The following is an 18002-nucleotide window of genomic DNA, read 5'->3' as shown; positions in this document are numbered from 1 at the left end:
GTAGCTCCAGTCCCAGGGACTCCACCGCCCTTTTCTAGTCTCTGGCCACTGCACACACATGGTGCTCAGACATATGTGCAAGCCAAACACCCACACACATAAAATAAGTCAGTGATCCTTTAAAGGAAACATGGTGCCAGCTAGAGGAAGTTTCGAAAGCTGTTTGCGCAGCAATACAGGCGATCATCCCAACCCAGTGACACACATCAAACAGCACAGATAGGAGACTCTTCACGACACTGACACACAGTGACTTGGGACTATCAGCAGATGCTGCTGTGCAAACCAGTATTGAGAATACACAACTGAAGAGGAGGGATTTGCTCCTTGACGGAGACTGCAGACACAGATATAACCAGATGCCAAGTGAAGACCAGAATTTGCAATCCCTATGAACTACTGGATTTAGGCTTTGATTCACTGTGTCTATTGATGTCACACCCACAAAACAGAGATGGTAGCCATTTAGGTCGCTGGATAGAATATGTGTCGATGACTTGCTCCCTTCCAGGAAGAAAATGAACTTGGTCTTATCAAGTTCTCAGTCTGCTAAGTAGTATCGGTGACATCATCTAAGACAGGCAACAGAGGTGTGTCTGGGAACATCAGCAGAACAGATGACAGGACCTCCAGACCTGAAACACATACGTGGACAGGGAAGAACAGGGGAAACAGAGAAGGAACTAGAGGTTTAGGAAGTCATGGTTTTTAAAAATATATGACATTATTATTTACTGTAGTTATGGTGTTCTGTAGAGGCATGCTGGTTAGTTTTCTGTCAACCTGACACAAGATAGGGTCACCAGGAAAGACAGAACTCCAGCTGAGAAAATGCCTCCGTCAGCTTAGCCTATACACCTGTCTGACATGGTCTTGACTAATGATAGATGTTGAAAAGCCCCAGCCCACCAGGCGTACCCCAGGGTAGCGTCACCTGAGCAGGTGGTCCTGAGTTTTCTAAGAAAGCAGAATAGACAAGCCATGGGAGCAAGCCAGTAAGTGGCATCCCTCCATGGTCTCTGCATCAGTTCCTAAGATTAGGTTCCTGCCTTTTGGCTCCCGCCCTGACTTCTCATCATGAACTCTAAGCTGTATACTGAAATAACCTGTTCCCCCTACAAGTTACTTTTGGTCATGGGGTTTATCACAGGCCTAGAAAGCAAGCTAGGTCAACGGTTTTGCATTTTTAACCAATATCCGGCCCCCAAGGCTGGTGGATGGGAGAGTGGCTCCAGATCAGTTCCAGCAGACTTCTGGGACAGACTGTCTGCTCTGCTGAGGGATCTGAAGGACCCTGGGGCACTGACCTGCTCACCCTCAGAAACTTCCTGGCTTCCTTGACTGGGATGGCTGCAGGCAAATGACAGTGGCAAGTACCATCCTCTCTGGATTGTCCCAAGTCTCTGCGGGCTGATTATCATCATCCACTTCCAGGATTCAAATTGCTACCCAAAGCAGGCAAAGCAATCAAGATACCCAATATAAATTATATTGTGTTCTTCTGTGTTAATACGGCCCCGTTAGTGTGAGGCAAATAGATTTTTGTGAGCTATTTGAATCTCAAAAAAAAAAAATTACCATGCCTGAAGAAATGAATTAGGAAAAATATATTTAAAGTGAACTAAAGGATAAATCAAAATAAACAACTGGGGACTGGATTGATTATTTTAAAAATCACCACCAGCGAATAATAAAATGGATGTTAAGGCTCTAAGGCGTCATACAAGAACCTGTGTAAGTTGATTGGAAACTTAGATACAACAGTGGGGAAAACTCACACTTAAGAAAAAGCAAGGCAGGGAAAGGGAAAGTAAAAGGAAAAACTGCATGATAAACATTGCCAGTTACTAAGGAGGAAACGAGTGGATTGTTTCATAGTTGATTAGGAACATAATATAAGTTGGGAATACAGATGGTTCTGTTAAGAGATAACAGAAAAACAGGATCTACAGAAATTATACTCGGGAATCAAAGAATAGTCCCATAGATACATAGCCCTGAAAGATACAGGGTGTTGAAAAATTCAGATAATTACAAATTATTGTTCAAGAAAGAGATATTGCAGAAGGCAGAGAAGTAAATTTAGACTTTCCCCAGATTATTTAAAATGTTAAATACATTGGCCTTTAATACGTTTAGGTGTAACAGATAAGTCTCATCATTGAAATTTGGATGGGGACTCATACTTTGTTTGATGTATCAAGTATTGAAAAGATCAATGCAACTCAAAATAGTTTTAAACGTACTGAACAAATTCATCCTGACATTTCTGACCCATTCTTTGTGAGTCCTTGGTATGGATTATAATTAACTGGCACTTAAAATAGAAGATAAAGTTAAGTCTGTCTTCATCACGTGATTCTGCCAGGGAGGAATTTTGGTGAAATTGTTTTTGAGAGTCTCTCAACTTTACAGTACATTCATTTAATAGATTCATTTGGCATTTCAGTACTAAGTCACTCAAGGCCACAGCTAAGATGGCTTCACAGTCCCTTCTTGTCTCTCTATTATGAAACTGGGATCCTGTTCATGACCCTTCTCTGCTGCTCCACAGGGGAACACGGAACGAGTCTGCCAGGAGAATGGACAGTGGAGTGGGCAGGTGGCCGTGTGCAGAGGTGAGTTAAGTGGCACCTAAGGGTCCCCGAAATAGTACCAAGGACACAAGATAACAGCGTGTCTCCATTTTCTTTATATATCCATTTGTGCCTTAATAAATAAACACATAAACTACAAGAGAACACTTAATGGCTTTGGCTCAAGGGCCCAGACCAATTAAGGACCAGAGATTAGCTGGAGTATAGCATAAGATTGCTGGTTCAGCAACAGCACATGGTTTGCTTAGAAACTTGTGCTTATTTGCACTTTTGTGGTATTTTCTCTAAAAATAAGCATAAAATAGAAGGCTTAGAACTGTTGCTTGTATATAAAATAACTGGCCCTTAATGGCATTATTCTTAAATGGTGCTGGGACATCAGTCAAATAGAGAGCCATGGTTGAGCAAGGTGTTGCAGAAACTCGATTTCTGAGAGTAGCCGAGCTTCTCCAGCAGTGTGTGGGTTGATCCACGCCCACCATTCCTTCCCTCTGTTTCAGCCATATGTGCAGAGGTAGAAGAGGAAAATTAACTCTGTGTCTTTAAGAACCTTAAATCTGTAAGTGAATATTATATGATTGTGATTCAATGAAGAAAATGGCTTTTCTTAGTTCTCAAAAACTTGGGTAAACATTATAATAAAAACATTTTTAAAAATTCAGTAATATCTCAAGTCACAAAAATACCTTTGTTTCTAACTTGGGGCAGTCCTTAATAACATTTTGTTTTTTAAATTATCCCAGTTTGTTTCTCTTGACTTCAGGTATATTTTATTAATATCTGAATTAAATCACATATGTCAAAATATAGAGTAGTAACAAACATTCTCTATTTATATATCACTTAATTTTTTTGCATTTTATATTTCATTATGCATGGATTTTATACGAATGCATTTTATACAAGTTTATCCATGTGTTGAACTTGTATATCCCAGCTCCAGTAGCATGCTATCTAAACTGCTCATGTTCAAAAAGAGTTTGTTTGTATAGGACATAGGAGTGGAAACAAAGAGGAATCCCACATATCTGTCAACGAACATCTCCAAGGTGTTAATGAGTGGTCATTTTTAAGTTATTAGTCATACAAATTTCAAGAAATCAGACAAGACAAATCAGGAAAATATTTTTAAGGTCACCACTCAGAGTAAAACCTCTTGATATCTGCTATTATATGGTTTTTTTAGGTATACTCTAAGCCACAAATATTTGTGGGGATGGAAGTATAGAGAGAGAGAATCCAACCCATAAATCTTCACATAACTTAAGAAATTAGCGTGGTCTTGATCAAGTTTTTTAGCTTTTCTGAGACTCACTTTTTTTTTAAGTGTTATTGAGCTCATCTCAGAATTGCTGCTGGATTTGGAAGGAAAAAATATATAATACTCAATCAAATTTCAATTTCAGATGAAAAAATTGAATATAAATATGTACCACATAATATTTAAGAAGTATTTATGATAAAATGTATGTTATTTATAGGACATTCTAATTTATCTGAGAATTCTGTGTTTTTATCTGGTCTTACAAACCAAGTGTTATTAAGCATAATAGTAAAACTGGTATCATATAGGAAGTTCACAGCCATAACATCCCTTTATTTCATGCAAATGCTCATCTAAACCACTACCACATCCATCACTATTAGCAAAATACGTAAAGACAAATGGAATACATAGGACTAAATAGCAATCTTCACATGGTAGTCCAATAGAAATATACAGTATGTTTTTTCTGTGTCAATAAATATTATTGTGTTTAATTCATAAGTAGGCATATATATGTGTGTGTGTATAGTGGATATGTGTGTGTATATTTCATATTACACACACACTACAAAAATAGCTTCAGCAAATATAGTAAGAGAAGCAAAGGAGATGTGGGAAAACATTTAATGCAAGGCTTTATTTTTTCTTTCAGAGAACAGGTGTGAGGCTCCAGCTGAGTTTCTGAATGGCGAGGCTGTCCTGGACAACACCACATCTGGACCTAGCCTGCTGTTCTCCTGCCACAGAGGCTACACCCTGGAAGGGTCCCCTGAGGCCCATTGCACTGAAAATGGAACTTGGAGTCACCTGGTTCCCCTCTGCAAACGTGTGTGTTGACTTTAAGAGCTGTTTTAATCATATTTGGCTTCATAGTTAGCTTCCCATGTGTCTTAAACGAAGGGAAAACAGTAGTTGGTGAGATTGGTCTAAGGAAGGCCACCTGTGGCCCGTAAGCACAACTTTATGGGATATTATAAAACTCTACTTTGTATTATGTTATAACAGCCTTCTAAGAATCAGCTTTTATCAGACTCCTTGGCTGGTTATAAACTCAGGCATTCAGAAAAAAATACAAATTAGTGAAAGTATTTTGAAATGAAGATAGTGTGAATTCTATTGACAGGAAGAAAGGAGATAAAGAAGAAGATATGGTTAAAGTCTGATGTTAATATGAAACATATAAATGTGGTAAATAGAGGTAATTTGACCACCTCAATGAAAATAGTACAAATGAAGTATAACTTCAGAAGGCTCTGGCTATTGTTGTGTACAATGGAGTCTTTAGAATTAAGGAGACCCCTAACCTCAGTGCGACTTATTTTATACCCACCTAAAATCAGAAAAAAACTGCAATAGCTTGAAGCCTGTGTCAATGTGGGGCATACACACGCCTGAACACAGCTGCACAATGGCGTCACTTCCTGTGGGTCCCTCAGAACCACAAACACAACATGAAGGTCTGTCATCTTGTTCCTCACAGAACGGGTCTGAAGTCAGGCTAAACTCACACAGCGATGTCTGATGACTCTCTATGTCCATCTTCTCTGAAGGATGTTCAGCAAAAGAAAGGAGTTCAGCAGAATTTATCATGCTGTTGACATCAAATATTGAGGGAATACTCAGCGTGGTCCTTGATTTCTTATATGCCTGACCTTTAATCTGCACACATAATTTCATGTGGGGTGAAGCAAATCTGTGCTTAATGTTTGCAGTTCTGAATTGTTAAGCTTTTGCTGAGCGTGGTGAGTTGAGTCAGGAGGAGCATGTGTTTGAGATCAGATTGTTCGAAATTTAAAAAAAAAAATATTTGTATTAGTATTGTCACTGAGAATCTTTGTTCTGCGAGCCCCTATTCTGTCTTTAAAGAGATGAGCTAGGGAAAGAAAAGACATCTCAGTAAGCACCTGCCCCGCCTTTTCACAGCAAACCCGTGCCCTGTCCCTTTTGTGATCCCCGAGAACGCTCTGCTTTCTGAGAGAGAGTTTCACGTCGGCCAGAATGTGTCTGTCAAGTGCAGGGAAGGCTTCCTGCTCAGAGGCAACGGCATCATCACCTGCAACCCCGATGAGACATGGACACAGACCAACGCCAAGTGCGAAAGTGAGTGGATGGGCAGAGCGCCGTGGAGGCCCCGCTAGTGTGGAAGGTTCCTCCATTTCTCAGATTTTTTTAACGTATATTTTATTTACGATTAGTGTGGAGAGGGAAGGAGAGAAGGAAGCGAGGAGAAAGAAGGGGAGGTGTAACTCAAAGCATACATGTGGAAAGGAGGTCGGAGGACAGTCAGGGCCAAAGGATCCGGTTCAGATTGTCATACATGCTTCGCAAGTACTTTTGCCTGCTGAGCCAGGTTCCTGGCATGTGAAGTCAGGGGAGGGGGTTATTTCTTTTTTTAATTAATACTTGATTCTGCTTTCATTACAGCAATGTTTTTTTTAATTTTATTTTTATGTATATGAGTGGTTTGCATATGTGTGGGCATCATGTGTGTCTTTGGTGCCTACGAAGGCATATTGGGTCTCCTGCAGTTGAAGTTATAGATAACTGTGAGTTGCCACGCAGGTGTTGGGACCAGAACCTGGGTCTGCGGGAGCAGTAGATGCGCATATGTCTGCACTGTCTCTTTAGCCCTGTGAAGTCACTGATTGGTTCGTAGTTATCTAACTGTGCTCTCTTAGTTAACTTCTGCATTGATGCCTAAAATGACAAAAATATGGGTTGAATACTGAACACTTTTTTAAAAAATGAGTTTTCCAGACAAAATTAAAACCTTCAAATGTGCTCCTCTGAGAACAAGCGTGACCCTAAGTTTAAAACACAGATTTCCCTCGACATCACCAAAGTCTTCACGTTATCCTTTAATGGGCTACGGGTGCTTACAGATAATAATGCAAACAGAAATTACCCTGAGCCGGTTCTCAATCATGAGCATATGTCAGTAGAACTTCAGAAGCTCTCTAGAACACAGCTAGGCTCCACTCCCCCCATTTCTGATTCTGTGTTCTCGGATGAGGCTAGATAACACCAGTTTCTCACAGTTCCTGGGTGTCCCCTACAGAGGTTGTTAACGGTATCAATAGGAAATGTCTTGTATGCCCGGCTAGTGGCAGTATTATGAGAAGTGCTAGGAACTTTAGGAAGTGAGACCCAGCTGGAGGAAATAGGTCCCTCGGGCAGGACCTTGTTCCCCCGGCCCCTGGCTCGTTCATTCTCAACTGCTGTGAGGTGAAGAATCACCATGGCCACAAGGTTCTGTCCAAGCACTGGAGCCCACCGACCGTGGGCTGAACCATATGGAACCATGAGCCTAGATAAGCCTTTCATATCTTATTTTGTTCACAGTGACGAGTAGGCAGAGGGATACCGCTGTCCACGAGCCATAACTTGAGAACTGCTGGTCCAGCACCATGTTAATCCATCCAGGTTACAACGCTGCCTTCTGCAGGCTAGAGAGTTAGCCTGCTAACTGTAACTGTCCCCTGGCATCTCTTACTCCCCATTTCTACTTTAAACATCTCCCCATCCAACATCCTACATCTTGTCTCCCTTGTTGCCCAGGCTACTCTGTCAACAGCACTCAATGAAAATGTTCCTTGGGTCTAACCACATGCAAGGTACTAGGGTACATAACATGAGAATATCTTGCCTGAGATGTAGTCCATCTTCAAGCACTTGTACTGCAATTAATGAAGCAACAGATGCCCGTGCCGGAGCCACTCCCAGCAGTGGACAGGTCCCAGGGGAGGACGTAAGGAGTTGGCGGGGGAGGGAGGGAGCCAGGCCACGGTCAGGAGACTCTTGCAGCCTGTCCCACTAGCAGCCAGAGTGCTTCTTTATTTATGCAACATTTAGAAATTAGGGATACATTTATGTTGTTCCAAAACATAGACAATATCATCTTCAGTTTTGGACATGTGTTTTACTTCCTCCTGCTCATCTTTTAGTCAATAAACTATGACAGAACAGAGTTCTCATTTCCAATCATTTTCCCTCAAGTTTTGACATCATTGATAAACAGAGTTATCATTTTTACTCATCAGCCCCATAACCCAATTTTTAGGAATCCAGAGGCATATGACAAGTTGTTCTCCGGCTGGTTACCCTTTTGACTACAAGGACATTTGACCAAAACAATCTTCAAGCCATCCTGGGCAGACTGCCATGTCCCAAGCAGTGTATTATTAACTCTTAATGGTCAGAGTGCCCAAGAAATATCCTCAGGCCCAAACTGCTGCATTTATTATTCAAATTCTGGCATAACATAATGTTTATATATCTTATATCTTTATAGAATAGTTTTATCATCTTTCCACATTGTTCTTTGCCCATCAGTATAAGTCTCTGTGTAGGACAGAGGTGACTTCAGCTAATCTAATTTTATTTCTGTATTTACCACATAATCTCCTGAGTGTATAGTGGAAGAGGCTTGTGATCTGAACTATGGCCAGCTCCTCCAGTCCACCGAATCTTGTTGACCTTTTTAAGTTTACTTTGCTTTGGTTATCTTGTTCATGAGTAAGTACAGGGACAGATTTTTCAAAAATGCCTCATAGCCTCATAAAGAGACCTCTGGCTTCTTTAAGTGTGCCACAACCTTCAAGGCGTAAGGAAGACCTCAAGTAGATAAGGATATCTCTCCTTAAAGCAGGGGCTGGGGAAGCTGGGAAATAGCCCTCCTGGGAGAAGGCATACATGATTCATAAGAAATTTTCCATTCCCAAATTGTACAAATACTAAAAGTGTCTCAAGTATGCAACAAGTGGAGATGAAAAGCAAAGGTGGCCTGGCGGCCATCATGTAGCTCAGCTCTGCTGGGTCTTTGTCAAACAGTTGTCCTGAGTTTATGACATGCCATCCCCATCAGATATGGCTGTGCCATGTGCGCATGAAGACTAGGCTTGAATTCTAGCCTCCAAAATTCTAACTCTGAACTTGCAATAATGCCTTAGCATCCTTTAATCTTAGAGTTCTCATTTGTTAATAGTAACACTACTACTCATCTCGTGGGTTTGCATCAGCAGTTTCTCTGGATGGGAAGACGTACCCAGTCACTCGACCTCCCAACTCCCAGAATTTTTAGCTAGTTGCCAGCCTACTGCAGCATTAGACTTTTTTTTTTTAAAAAAAAAAGCAAGAAAATCCCACACTATATTTTTATCTAGTATTTAGTTCCCAGACACTTACGAAATCCACCCTTAATGAAAGGGAAAGAAGTAACTGAGCATCCATTGGATTTTTCTTTGACCCTCTGGTCCAGTTTAAAGCCACCTGCCTGAAGGGAATCAGGCCAAGTGGCCTCATTCTGCCCACACATCTTCACCTTGGTTCTTGGCTCCCTGATGCTTGCCATTCAGACCACTGGAAGTAAGAGCCAGAAGAGACGTGTGTTTGTTACAAATGTGCCTTCTGTGCATGCCGGATGACGTTCGGTATTCTAGCGTGGACCACGAGTTGCCCTGGAGAGGAGATGGTTTCCCTGACTGTTAATCCTCCAGCCTCTTTCACGTTTTCTATCAGCCAGGAAGTCTTTGGATTAAAACCACACATCCTTCCCCCTCCTGACTACCTGCTTCTCATATTAATCCCGACAGACCAGAGATTCGAATTTAATGTACATGAGAGTCACCTAGGGCGGGTATGTAAAATGCAGGTTCCCAAGGCAGAAACAGAAACCTCCAGAAATGTGTACTTAAAACCCCAGATGATTCCCAAGTAGGCGCTTTGATTACCAAACTGCTATAAGCCAGCCGTTGGTTCCCTGTGATCTTTCTGTAGGCCATTGTCCCAGTTGGAAACCTTCCCTGTGGTCCATACCTGGACAGCTCTAGTGTGGTTATATTTGTCTCGATGTTTTTATGGCATGCCATCTATTCTTATGGCACAGCTCACAGGAGGCTCATTGTACCATGTGCCTGTCCTTCCCTAGTTATCTGAACAAAGCGTGGCATTCATTTCTTCCCGGTCTCTGATTTCTCATAAGCATTTCGTCTAGCCCAGAAGGAAAAGGAAATATAGAAACATCACACAGATGTCCTATTTCCTCTACTAAATCTTAACAATAGTATGGTAACAAAATGGCCTTTTGTAAGCGGGTCATGTGGTCTGAGCACCTGTTAGGTTTACAGGAACTAGGTACATGGTAGAATACTGAGTTCAGCCCAGGCCTCAGCACACACCAGAAGGATCTTGAGACTGCTTATAAAAATCTTCAAAGCAAAAACAGCTGTCCCAATCCTGATTTAAATATACAGCACGTGTACTCTTGAAGAAAGGACAGTTACTCAGTCTAACACAGATGCCCAGAGACACTTTGCAGTCTCAGGAAGGGGTCTTGAATTTCATGGAACTCAGCCACAGGCTGCTGTTGGCATCCATTCATTCTCTAAATACACAGTGAGCTCTGGTAGGGTTGTTACTCTAGACAGTAACAGAACATTTCATAATCCATGGTTGTTCCTCTGAAATGGTAGGCTACCATGCTCCTTTCCTCCCTGTGTTCATTTGGTAAGTATTCTGTTTCCACCTTCTCTGGCAGCCGCCTCTTTGGCAAGGTCTGAGAGCTCCTCCTTGTTCTCTGCCCCATGTCTTCCTTGGGTTTCAAACAGCTCAGTCTGAGTATTTGAATCACAGGACAAAGACCATGTAGTATTATGATCTAATTTGACTAAAACGGCAGATTATTCTTTCGGTTCCTAGTATTCTAGACATTATGTAGGTGAAAGAATTTCATCTATGTATTTTATCTATGATCCTTAAACTGATGTCAGTCTCTGTGGTAAGGTTGTGCTCAGTCTTGGCTAGTTGGACAGGCTCAATTGATATTTGTTCTTCCTATAGAAATTTCGTGTGGTCCTCCACTTCGCATAGAAAATGCCATTGCTCGAGGTGTCCATTACCAGTATGGGGACATGATCACCTACTCCTGTTACAGTGGGTACATGCTAGAAGGTTCCCTGAGGAGCATCTGCCTAGAAAATGGAACATGGACACCGTCTCCTGTTTGCAGAGGTAAGAGAATATTTGCTCATTCCCAAATGAGGCTGCAGGGATGGGTACACGGAGGTCAACATGACCAACCATCAGTGTGTGGCTTGGCCTTAAATTGGGCTTAACAGCGGCATCATTTTCCAGAACTAATATACGTTTTTGAAAATCTGCTCATTTCTTCACAATGGAAACAGGTAACAGGGTCTCCCAAGCACACGCCTCTAAAGCTGCTGCTTTCCTAACAACAACCGAATGGTTTGGGAAACCACAGTTGTGTCATTTGTTGTGAAAGCATTCATTGAAAATCGAGAACTGTGCTACTGAACGGACAGTCTAAAGTGGTCAGACTCAGAGAGCTGCGGAGTGCAGTTTGATTCAGGCCCCAAGGGAAGAGGTAGATAGACATTAGTCAGAGAATATAAAGTTTCAGTTAGTTAAGGTGAGCACGTTCTGAAGATCTGATGCATTTCCTCTGCAGTTAACAGTATTGTGTTGTAGTTTTGCAATTTGCAGGGAGGGATAAAAGGGGGAGAGAGGGAGGGAGGGGGAGGGAGAGAGGGAGAAAAAGAAAAGGGGGAGAAAGAACTGGTGCTAGCAAATGGCAATTAGCTCAACTATGTCTGATTTTATAATACACGCATAAAACAGGCTATCAAGTTCTAAGTTGTCAATACAGTTCGCAGTTGTGTATTTACCTCCATAAAGACAAGGTCGAGTGTCAGGGTAAGAGCCAGCAGCACGTGCCTCTCCTCACATGCTGGAACTCTTTCTCGGTGTTTCATGTCCCCTCTCTAAAGCCTGCATCACTGAGGCACCGTGAACGAGAAATCCTGCACTCAATTAGGATTCACCTTGTTTTCTTTCCAGCTGTCTGTCGGTTCCCATGCCAGAATGGAGGTGTCTGCCAACGTCCAAATGCTTGCTCCTGCCCAGACGGCTGGATGGGGCGTCTCTGTGAAGAGCGTGAGTCTGTCTCTCAATGTTCCTTTGCACCCCATCCTTTGCCGAGACACTGCTGGCTTATGGGAGGTTCTGGGAATATGCCTTCGCTATCTCGCAGAGTTGGTTGCCTCAAACCCTTGCTGCAGACCCGAGTGTGCAGGGCTACTCTCAGGGACCACTAGGCTGCAGAAGATCTAGCTACAGTATCTCTGACTTGGAGTTTGCAGTTGCCTCATCCAAAGCCTCATGTGCCTCGTTAGGGGAGGGGCTTGTGATCACTGCTGCAGCACTCTCTTCCCTTACCTCAGTTCAGTGACAACCAGCCCAGCCTTTGCTACAGTTGGAAGGATTGCAGCACCGCAGAGCACTGTGCTTTCCAGGGGACTCATGAAACCAGCATGGCTCTTGGTTATCAGAGAATAACTCCTAATTACCAAAATAGGGGAAATTGGAAGTCCTAGTCTATATAATTCTTAACAAATGAATAGGATTTTTATTCTTACTTAACCTATGCTTAGTTTATTGAGGGTATAAAAATAACTACTTTAATTTTTTTAATTTTATTATTTGTATACATGCATGTGCAAAGAGCATAGGTGGAGGTCAGAGGTCAACTCTGAAGAGGTGGTTCTGTCCTTCCACCAGTGGACCTGGGGAGGGGGCTCAAAATGAGGTCATCAGGTTTGCCAGACAAGTGCTTTTACCTGCTGAGCCATCTGAGTGGCCCTCAATAAGTTGTTTCAAATGATTTTTAATGTCTAAAGTCTACTCTTTTTACTATGTATTGTTATTATTGGTATTATTATTATTGCTATTGTTATTATTATTATGGTTTTGGTTTTAGTTTTTCAAGACAGGGTTTCTCCTGTCTATCCTGGAACTAGCTCTTGTAGACCAGGCTGGCCTCGAACTCACAGAGATCCGCCTGCCTCTGCCTCCCGTGAGCTGGGATTAAAGGTGTGTGCCGCCACCACCGCCCGGCTGCAAGTTTGCTCTTTTCTATGTCCTCATGTGTAGGGATAAAACAGCTTTCTGTACGGCTAGGCCATGCTGAGTCATTGCTGTGACAGAAGTCAAATTAGACCAGTTGGGGCCTTCGTCCTCCTCCATATAAGGCCAACTCTAAAATTTACTCAGTGTGACTTTTTCAGCTGCTTTTTAAGGAAAATAAATAATGGTTGTTATCAATTAATCAAATCAAGTGTTTTCACAAGGATAAGGGAAAAAATGTCATATTTTTTTCCTTTCCGTCTTCATTCCTTTTCATATGGGGCTGGCTCCCAGGCTTCAATGCCATAATACTAAGGGTTCAAAGATACTGGGGTACTCCAGCCATAAGCCAGGATTAACTAGTCTAGCTGGCTGAGCATATGCCTGCCCTTCATCATAAGGGGAGGGGGGCATCACAGACTTTAGTTTGCAGAGAAGTCAGTTTGCAGAGGCTTTAAGATACAGACTGGTTCGGTTGAGCAGAAATGAGACCCGAGAGTCTGTGCTTCTAACCATCTCCTAGTTCACGCAAGGCAATGATCTCACATACATGAAGCATCCTCTGCCTCTTCTGGAGAGGTGATTGCTATGGAAGGTAATGCCTGGCCCTGTAACCGCCAGGCCTCAGTTCCTGGGAACTAATGAGTGAGCTTTCCGATTACTGCTGAACTATTACAGACAAGAGACGCGGGACAGCCCAGCCTCCTCCCAGTCTCGTGTGTAGTTCAAGAAGAAAGCCTGAGGCAGCCGAATCCTCTCACGGTGTTTTAGACAATTCTCAGAAGAAATCTGAAATGATGATAAATGGGGTTTGTTCTGCCGGTGTTGCAAAGACTGAAAGCAAAGTGCTGAGCAAACAGCCGGGACAGAGCCCTCAAGAAAAGAGTACTTTCGGCCTCCCTGGTTACACCTGCGTAAGGCTCAGACTTCTCCCGGCTGTGCTTTCCTGGCAATGGTCATTAGTAAGCCGAGTGCTTACGGGAAGATCTCAGTGAACCATGAGAAGTTTCTCCACCAGCAAAATGGATTTTGAACATCTAAGCAGATCTGAACATGAGTGCTGTGATCAAATCCTTTGTCAACGCATTTTTATGTGTTTTGTTTTGGTTTATAGCAATATGCATACTTCCCTGTCTGAACGGTGGGCGCTGTGTGGCTCCTTATCAGTGTGACTGCCCGGCAGGCTGGACTGGGTCCCGCTGTCACACAGGTAGGCTTTCTTCCATGGTTTCTTTTCTTAGTGGTTTGGTTTCGTGAAACCACAGGAGACACCAATGGACTGAACTCGGACTGAAAGGTAAGATTGCAACAGAACGGTACCAGCATACATGCAGGCAAACCACCCATATACTTAAAAGGCTTTTGGGTTTTTTAAGAAAATGTGATTTTGGCAGCAGCAAGGAATCAGCTGGGAAGTTATAAGTACACTCTACACAAGAAGTAGCAACATGAGCCGGGCGGTGGTAGCGCACGCCTTTAATCCCAGCACTCGGGAGGCAGAGGCAGGCGGATCTCTGTGAGTTCGAGACCAGCCTGGTCTACAGAGCTAGTGCCAGGACAGGCTCCAAAACCACAGAGAAACCCTGTCTCGAAAAACCAAAAAAAAAAAAAAAAAGAAGTAGCAACATCCAGAGATGTTAAAAGTGGCGGCTGTGTGAGAAGTTGGAAAGGCAGGATCAATGCTACTTGATACTGATGTGGTTGGTGGGGGAAGGGATGATTCTATTCTTTCCAGTTGGGCCTCGGGGATTGAAACCAATACCACTTACTGAGCCAGGGGAAACAGCTTGGTGTCTAGGCACGGAGTTGAGCTAGAGGAGTCTGGGACACACAAGGACCGCGGTCTGAACCACAGACTCATGATAGTGTGGGTTCCCAGCAGACACATCTAGACGGGTTTGTATGTCGTCAATAAAAGCGGGAAAGAAACGGTGCTGTACAGAACACACTGCGGCATCAGGGGGTGACCACACGGGCACGAGAAGGAAGGAGGAAGTGGTTCCCGCTAACCATGTCTCCAGATAGGGACCACCAAGCAGTGCTCCTGAGAGTCACGGTTTCTCAGCTCAGCAAACAGAAAGGTGCTGGGTCTTGGGCTGGAACACTCAGGTTTTAGTTTTTGCCAGGCTTTGTTCTGTTTAGCTCATCCTCCCCCCACTGATTAAATTGCAAGTGAGTGTGCCCTGCTGACACTCTCTTACTCACACTTAGCAAGAGGATCCTGCAAGGGGAATGTCTCCTGTTTACTTCTCTTCTCCCTTCTACTCTTCACCCCTGGGACTTGTGCCCGATACCCACTCAGCAGACAGTTCACTGTATTTTATGAAGGATGGGTTTGTTTTTTTTTTAATCCAGGAAAGGGCCCGGCTCACTGTGCTAAAGTAAAACTCAGGTCAGCGCTCCACTGAGGGGTCCGTATGGACTCGCCATCCCTCATGACAGGTTTAAGTGGGCAATGTACTTCTATCAGTATTTAGACTCCATGGTGTTTTAAGGAGCAGACTTGTGCACATGAGTTAGTTTGTGGGCTTGTGGAAAAGATGCCTAATCTTTGGATGTTCTCTAGGGCCTCATCTGTGAATAATTTTAATTTTAACCCTAATTAAGGTTCTCTAATTCTGATTATGCTGGTTTGTTCATTGGTCAGTTGTTTTATTTAAAAGAGCATGAGATGTGTCTCCTGGCCAAGCACAAAGGGCTCTTGGGCACCTGTTTTATGTGTGTGAGTGTTTTGTGTGCACATATGTCTGTATCCCTTTTAGGCATAAGTTCCTCTGAAACTGGAGGTGCAGATGGTTGTGAGCCAGTGTGTGGGTGCTGGGAATCACACCGAGATCCTTTGGAAGAGTAGCCAGCACCTTTAACCACTGAGCTGTCTCTTCAGCCTCATGTGTTGTTCTGGGCACTCTGTGTGACAGACATATTCTTTAGAGTTTATTGCTGCCCTCCACCCCCACAGAGAACCACAAATTAACTGAGTGTATGAAAAACTTAGAACTCAGAACAAAGTGCCATAGTGGTTGCATACGTTAAAATAAGAATAATAAAACCCAGTGGACTTGACATGATCAGTAAAGGTGATCTTAGTGTGTGGCCTTGATCCTGAATCCTGTGGAGGGGCCGTGATCCCACATACAGATGTAAGGTGTGCGAGGGATGGCCAGGGATAGCTCGGTGGGAAGAACGGGCAGGTCCTACCCTTGAGCCTCTGTGGCATCTTTAGAATGTCTAAGTATTGACTAAGTGAATCCGTGCATTTTTTTTTATCATAGCTACTTGCCAGTCTCCCTGCTTAAATGGCGGAAAATGCATAAGACCAAACCGGTGCCATTGTCTCTCAGCCTGGACAGGACACGACTGTTCCAGGTAAGACAGCCCAGAGCAAGTGCTGAGCTATAATCCCTGGACTGTATTTCAGGGCCGACCGTAGTCCAAGAGCCAGAAGGTATCTCCAGTTGTAGTGTAAACTTGGTTAAGCACGGGATATCGAGGTATTCTCTCCAAACCGTTACTAAATCCAAAGCGAGAAAAGATTAAGTTGGGATAGATGAAGAAAACGAGATCTCAAAAGTCAACAGTATTGGGCTCCCTTCAGTGGTACATACACTAAAACTGGAGCCATAGGGAGGCTGATGTGGCCCCTGTGTAAAGTGATGGATTTGGAATTTGCGATCCTCCAGCCTCAACCTCCCAAGGCCTGGGGCAGACTTCCATGATTAAAGAAAACAATTCAGAGCTGGTGAGGTGGCTCAGCAGGTGGAGGTGATTTCAGTGAAGTCTGAAAACCTGAGTTTGATTCCTGTAACCATGCGGTGGGGGAAGAGTATCCGTTTCTCCAGGCATGAGCTGTGACACAGGCACACGCACGCACACACGCGTGTGCACACACTCACATACATATTTAAAAACAGTAAAAATATACACAAATGATAAAAGTAATATTCTTAAACTAAAATAAATAATAAATAATAAACGTAGAATAAATAATAAATTTAACATATTTTTATTGGAAATGTCCTAGCAAAGTAGGGTATAATGGTGCACACCTTTAATCCCAGCATTCCAGAGGCAGAGACAGGAGGATCTCTGTGAGTTCCAAGTCAGTCTGGTCTATAAAGCAAGTTCCAGGCCAGCCAGGACTACATAGTGAAACCCTGTCTAAGAAAAAAATAATACAAAGAAGGATGGGAGGAAGAGAGGGAAGGGAGAGAGAGAGAGAGAGAGAGAGAGAGAGCCCCAGCCGATGTTTGAGATTTTTGTCTACAATAACACTATTAAAGTTGATAAAAATGTTTCCTAATACTTTAATTTTTCCATGCCCCTTCCTTCTCCCGAGGAATGAACCTCATCCTTCACAAGTATTTTTACAGATATGCCTACTGGGCTAAAATTTACTGTCCCCTCTCCATGAACATCCCAGAATTTCTCCCTACCTCAACTTTATCTCTCCTCTTGAACCATTGGTTTTGTTGTTTTCTCTCTTCAGGAGAAGGAGAAGTGGGTTTTAACACACGCCGCCCCCACCGCCTCTCCGGAAGCAGGGTCATCTCCTCCTGGTAGCTCCTGGAACTCACAGCAAGGAAGACCAACACGGTGCTTGGGCTTGTGTGTTTTCTAAGCCTGAGGTGGACTTTTTCATTTTGCCATCTATTCTGTTACTCTTCGTGATGTCCTTTCTCATGTGTCTCCATTGTCTCAATACGCTTGCGTTTTCTATATGGAAGTCACATTAAACAGATGCTGCTCCACCCTCACCGGATGTACATACTCTGCCGCCCGCTGAGAAAGTCCCTGGAACACGTTTTTATTCAACTACTTAAATATGACTTTCCATTAAAATATATTTTGCTACTAAATAAGACTTTGCTGGGTAGCAGTGTTTCTCTGAGGTGGCTGGGGCACAAAGAAGAGGACTCGTGAACTCCCTTCTAGTCCTCTGGCGTAGAAGTGCATGCATTAAACAGTTACTAAAGGAGGCCCCTCCTTTAGTTCTGTCTTGTTTAAAGTGTGTGGCTGCAAAGGTTTCTTTCTTCATTAAGAGGGCAACTGTCACACCCAGTGCCCTCTGCAAAAGCCTGTCCTGGTGGTGAGGGTGAACCTGGGGGATCCTTTTCCACATTGGAAAGTTGGTTAGACCCCACTTTAGTGGTGAGGGGTGGAATGATTGCGATTTATGAGTGAGTGGACTCTGAAAAAGTTCTCAGGGGTGGCTCCTGAGT

The 18002-nt window shown here is 43.3% G+C and overlaps 1 protein-coding gene across 1 annotated transcript in view; it reads left to right on the top strand.

Annotated features, from left to right (window-relative positions):
- Svep1 (sushi, von Willebrand factor type A, EGF and pentraxin domain containing 1) overlaps positions 1–17626 on the top strand; it is a 157199-nt gene extending 139573 nt beyond the window's left edge. The window contains exons 41-48 of the mRNA XM_005362216.3: positions 2555–2618; positions 4517–4690; positions 5788–5964; positions 10702–10872; positions 11719–11814; positions 13898–13993; positions 16056–16149; positions 17270–17626. Coding sequence (XP_005362273.1) covers positions 2555–2618; positions 4517–4690; positions 5788–5964; positions 10702–10872; positions 11719–11814; positions 13898–13993; positions 16056–16149; positions 17270–17291 — 894 coding nt within the window. The 3' untranslated portion in view covers positions 17292–17626. The remainder of the gene's footprint in view (positions 1–2554; positions 2619–4516; positions 4691–5787; positions 5965–10701; positions 10873–11718; positions 11815–13897; positions 13994–16055; positions 16150–17269) is intronic.
- The last annotated feature ends 376 nt before the right edge of the window (positions 17627–18002 follow it).

The sequence above is a fragment of the Microtus ochrogaster genome, linkage group LG5 (assembly GCF_000317375.1).
Source record: "Microtus ochrogaster isolate Prairie Vole_2 linkage group LG5, MicOch1.0, whole genome shotgun sequence".
In the NCBI taxonomy this organism is placed as follows: Eukaryota; Metazoa; Chordata; class Mammalia; order Rodentia; family Cricetidae; genus Microtus; species Microtus ochrogaster.
Note: the sequence above shows the minus strand (reverse complement) of the source record. Positions and strands in the feature narration are given on the sequence as shown.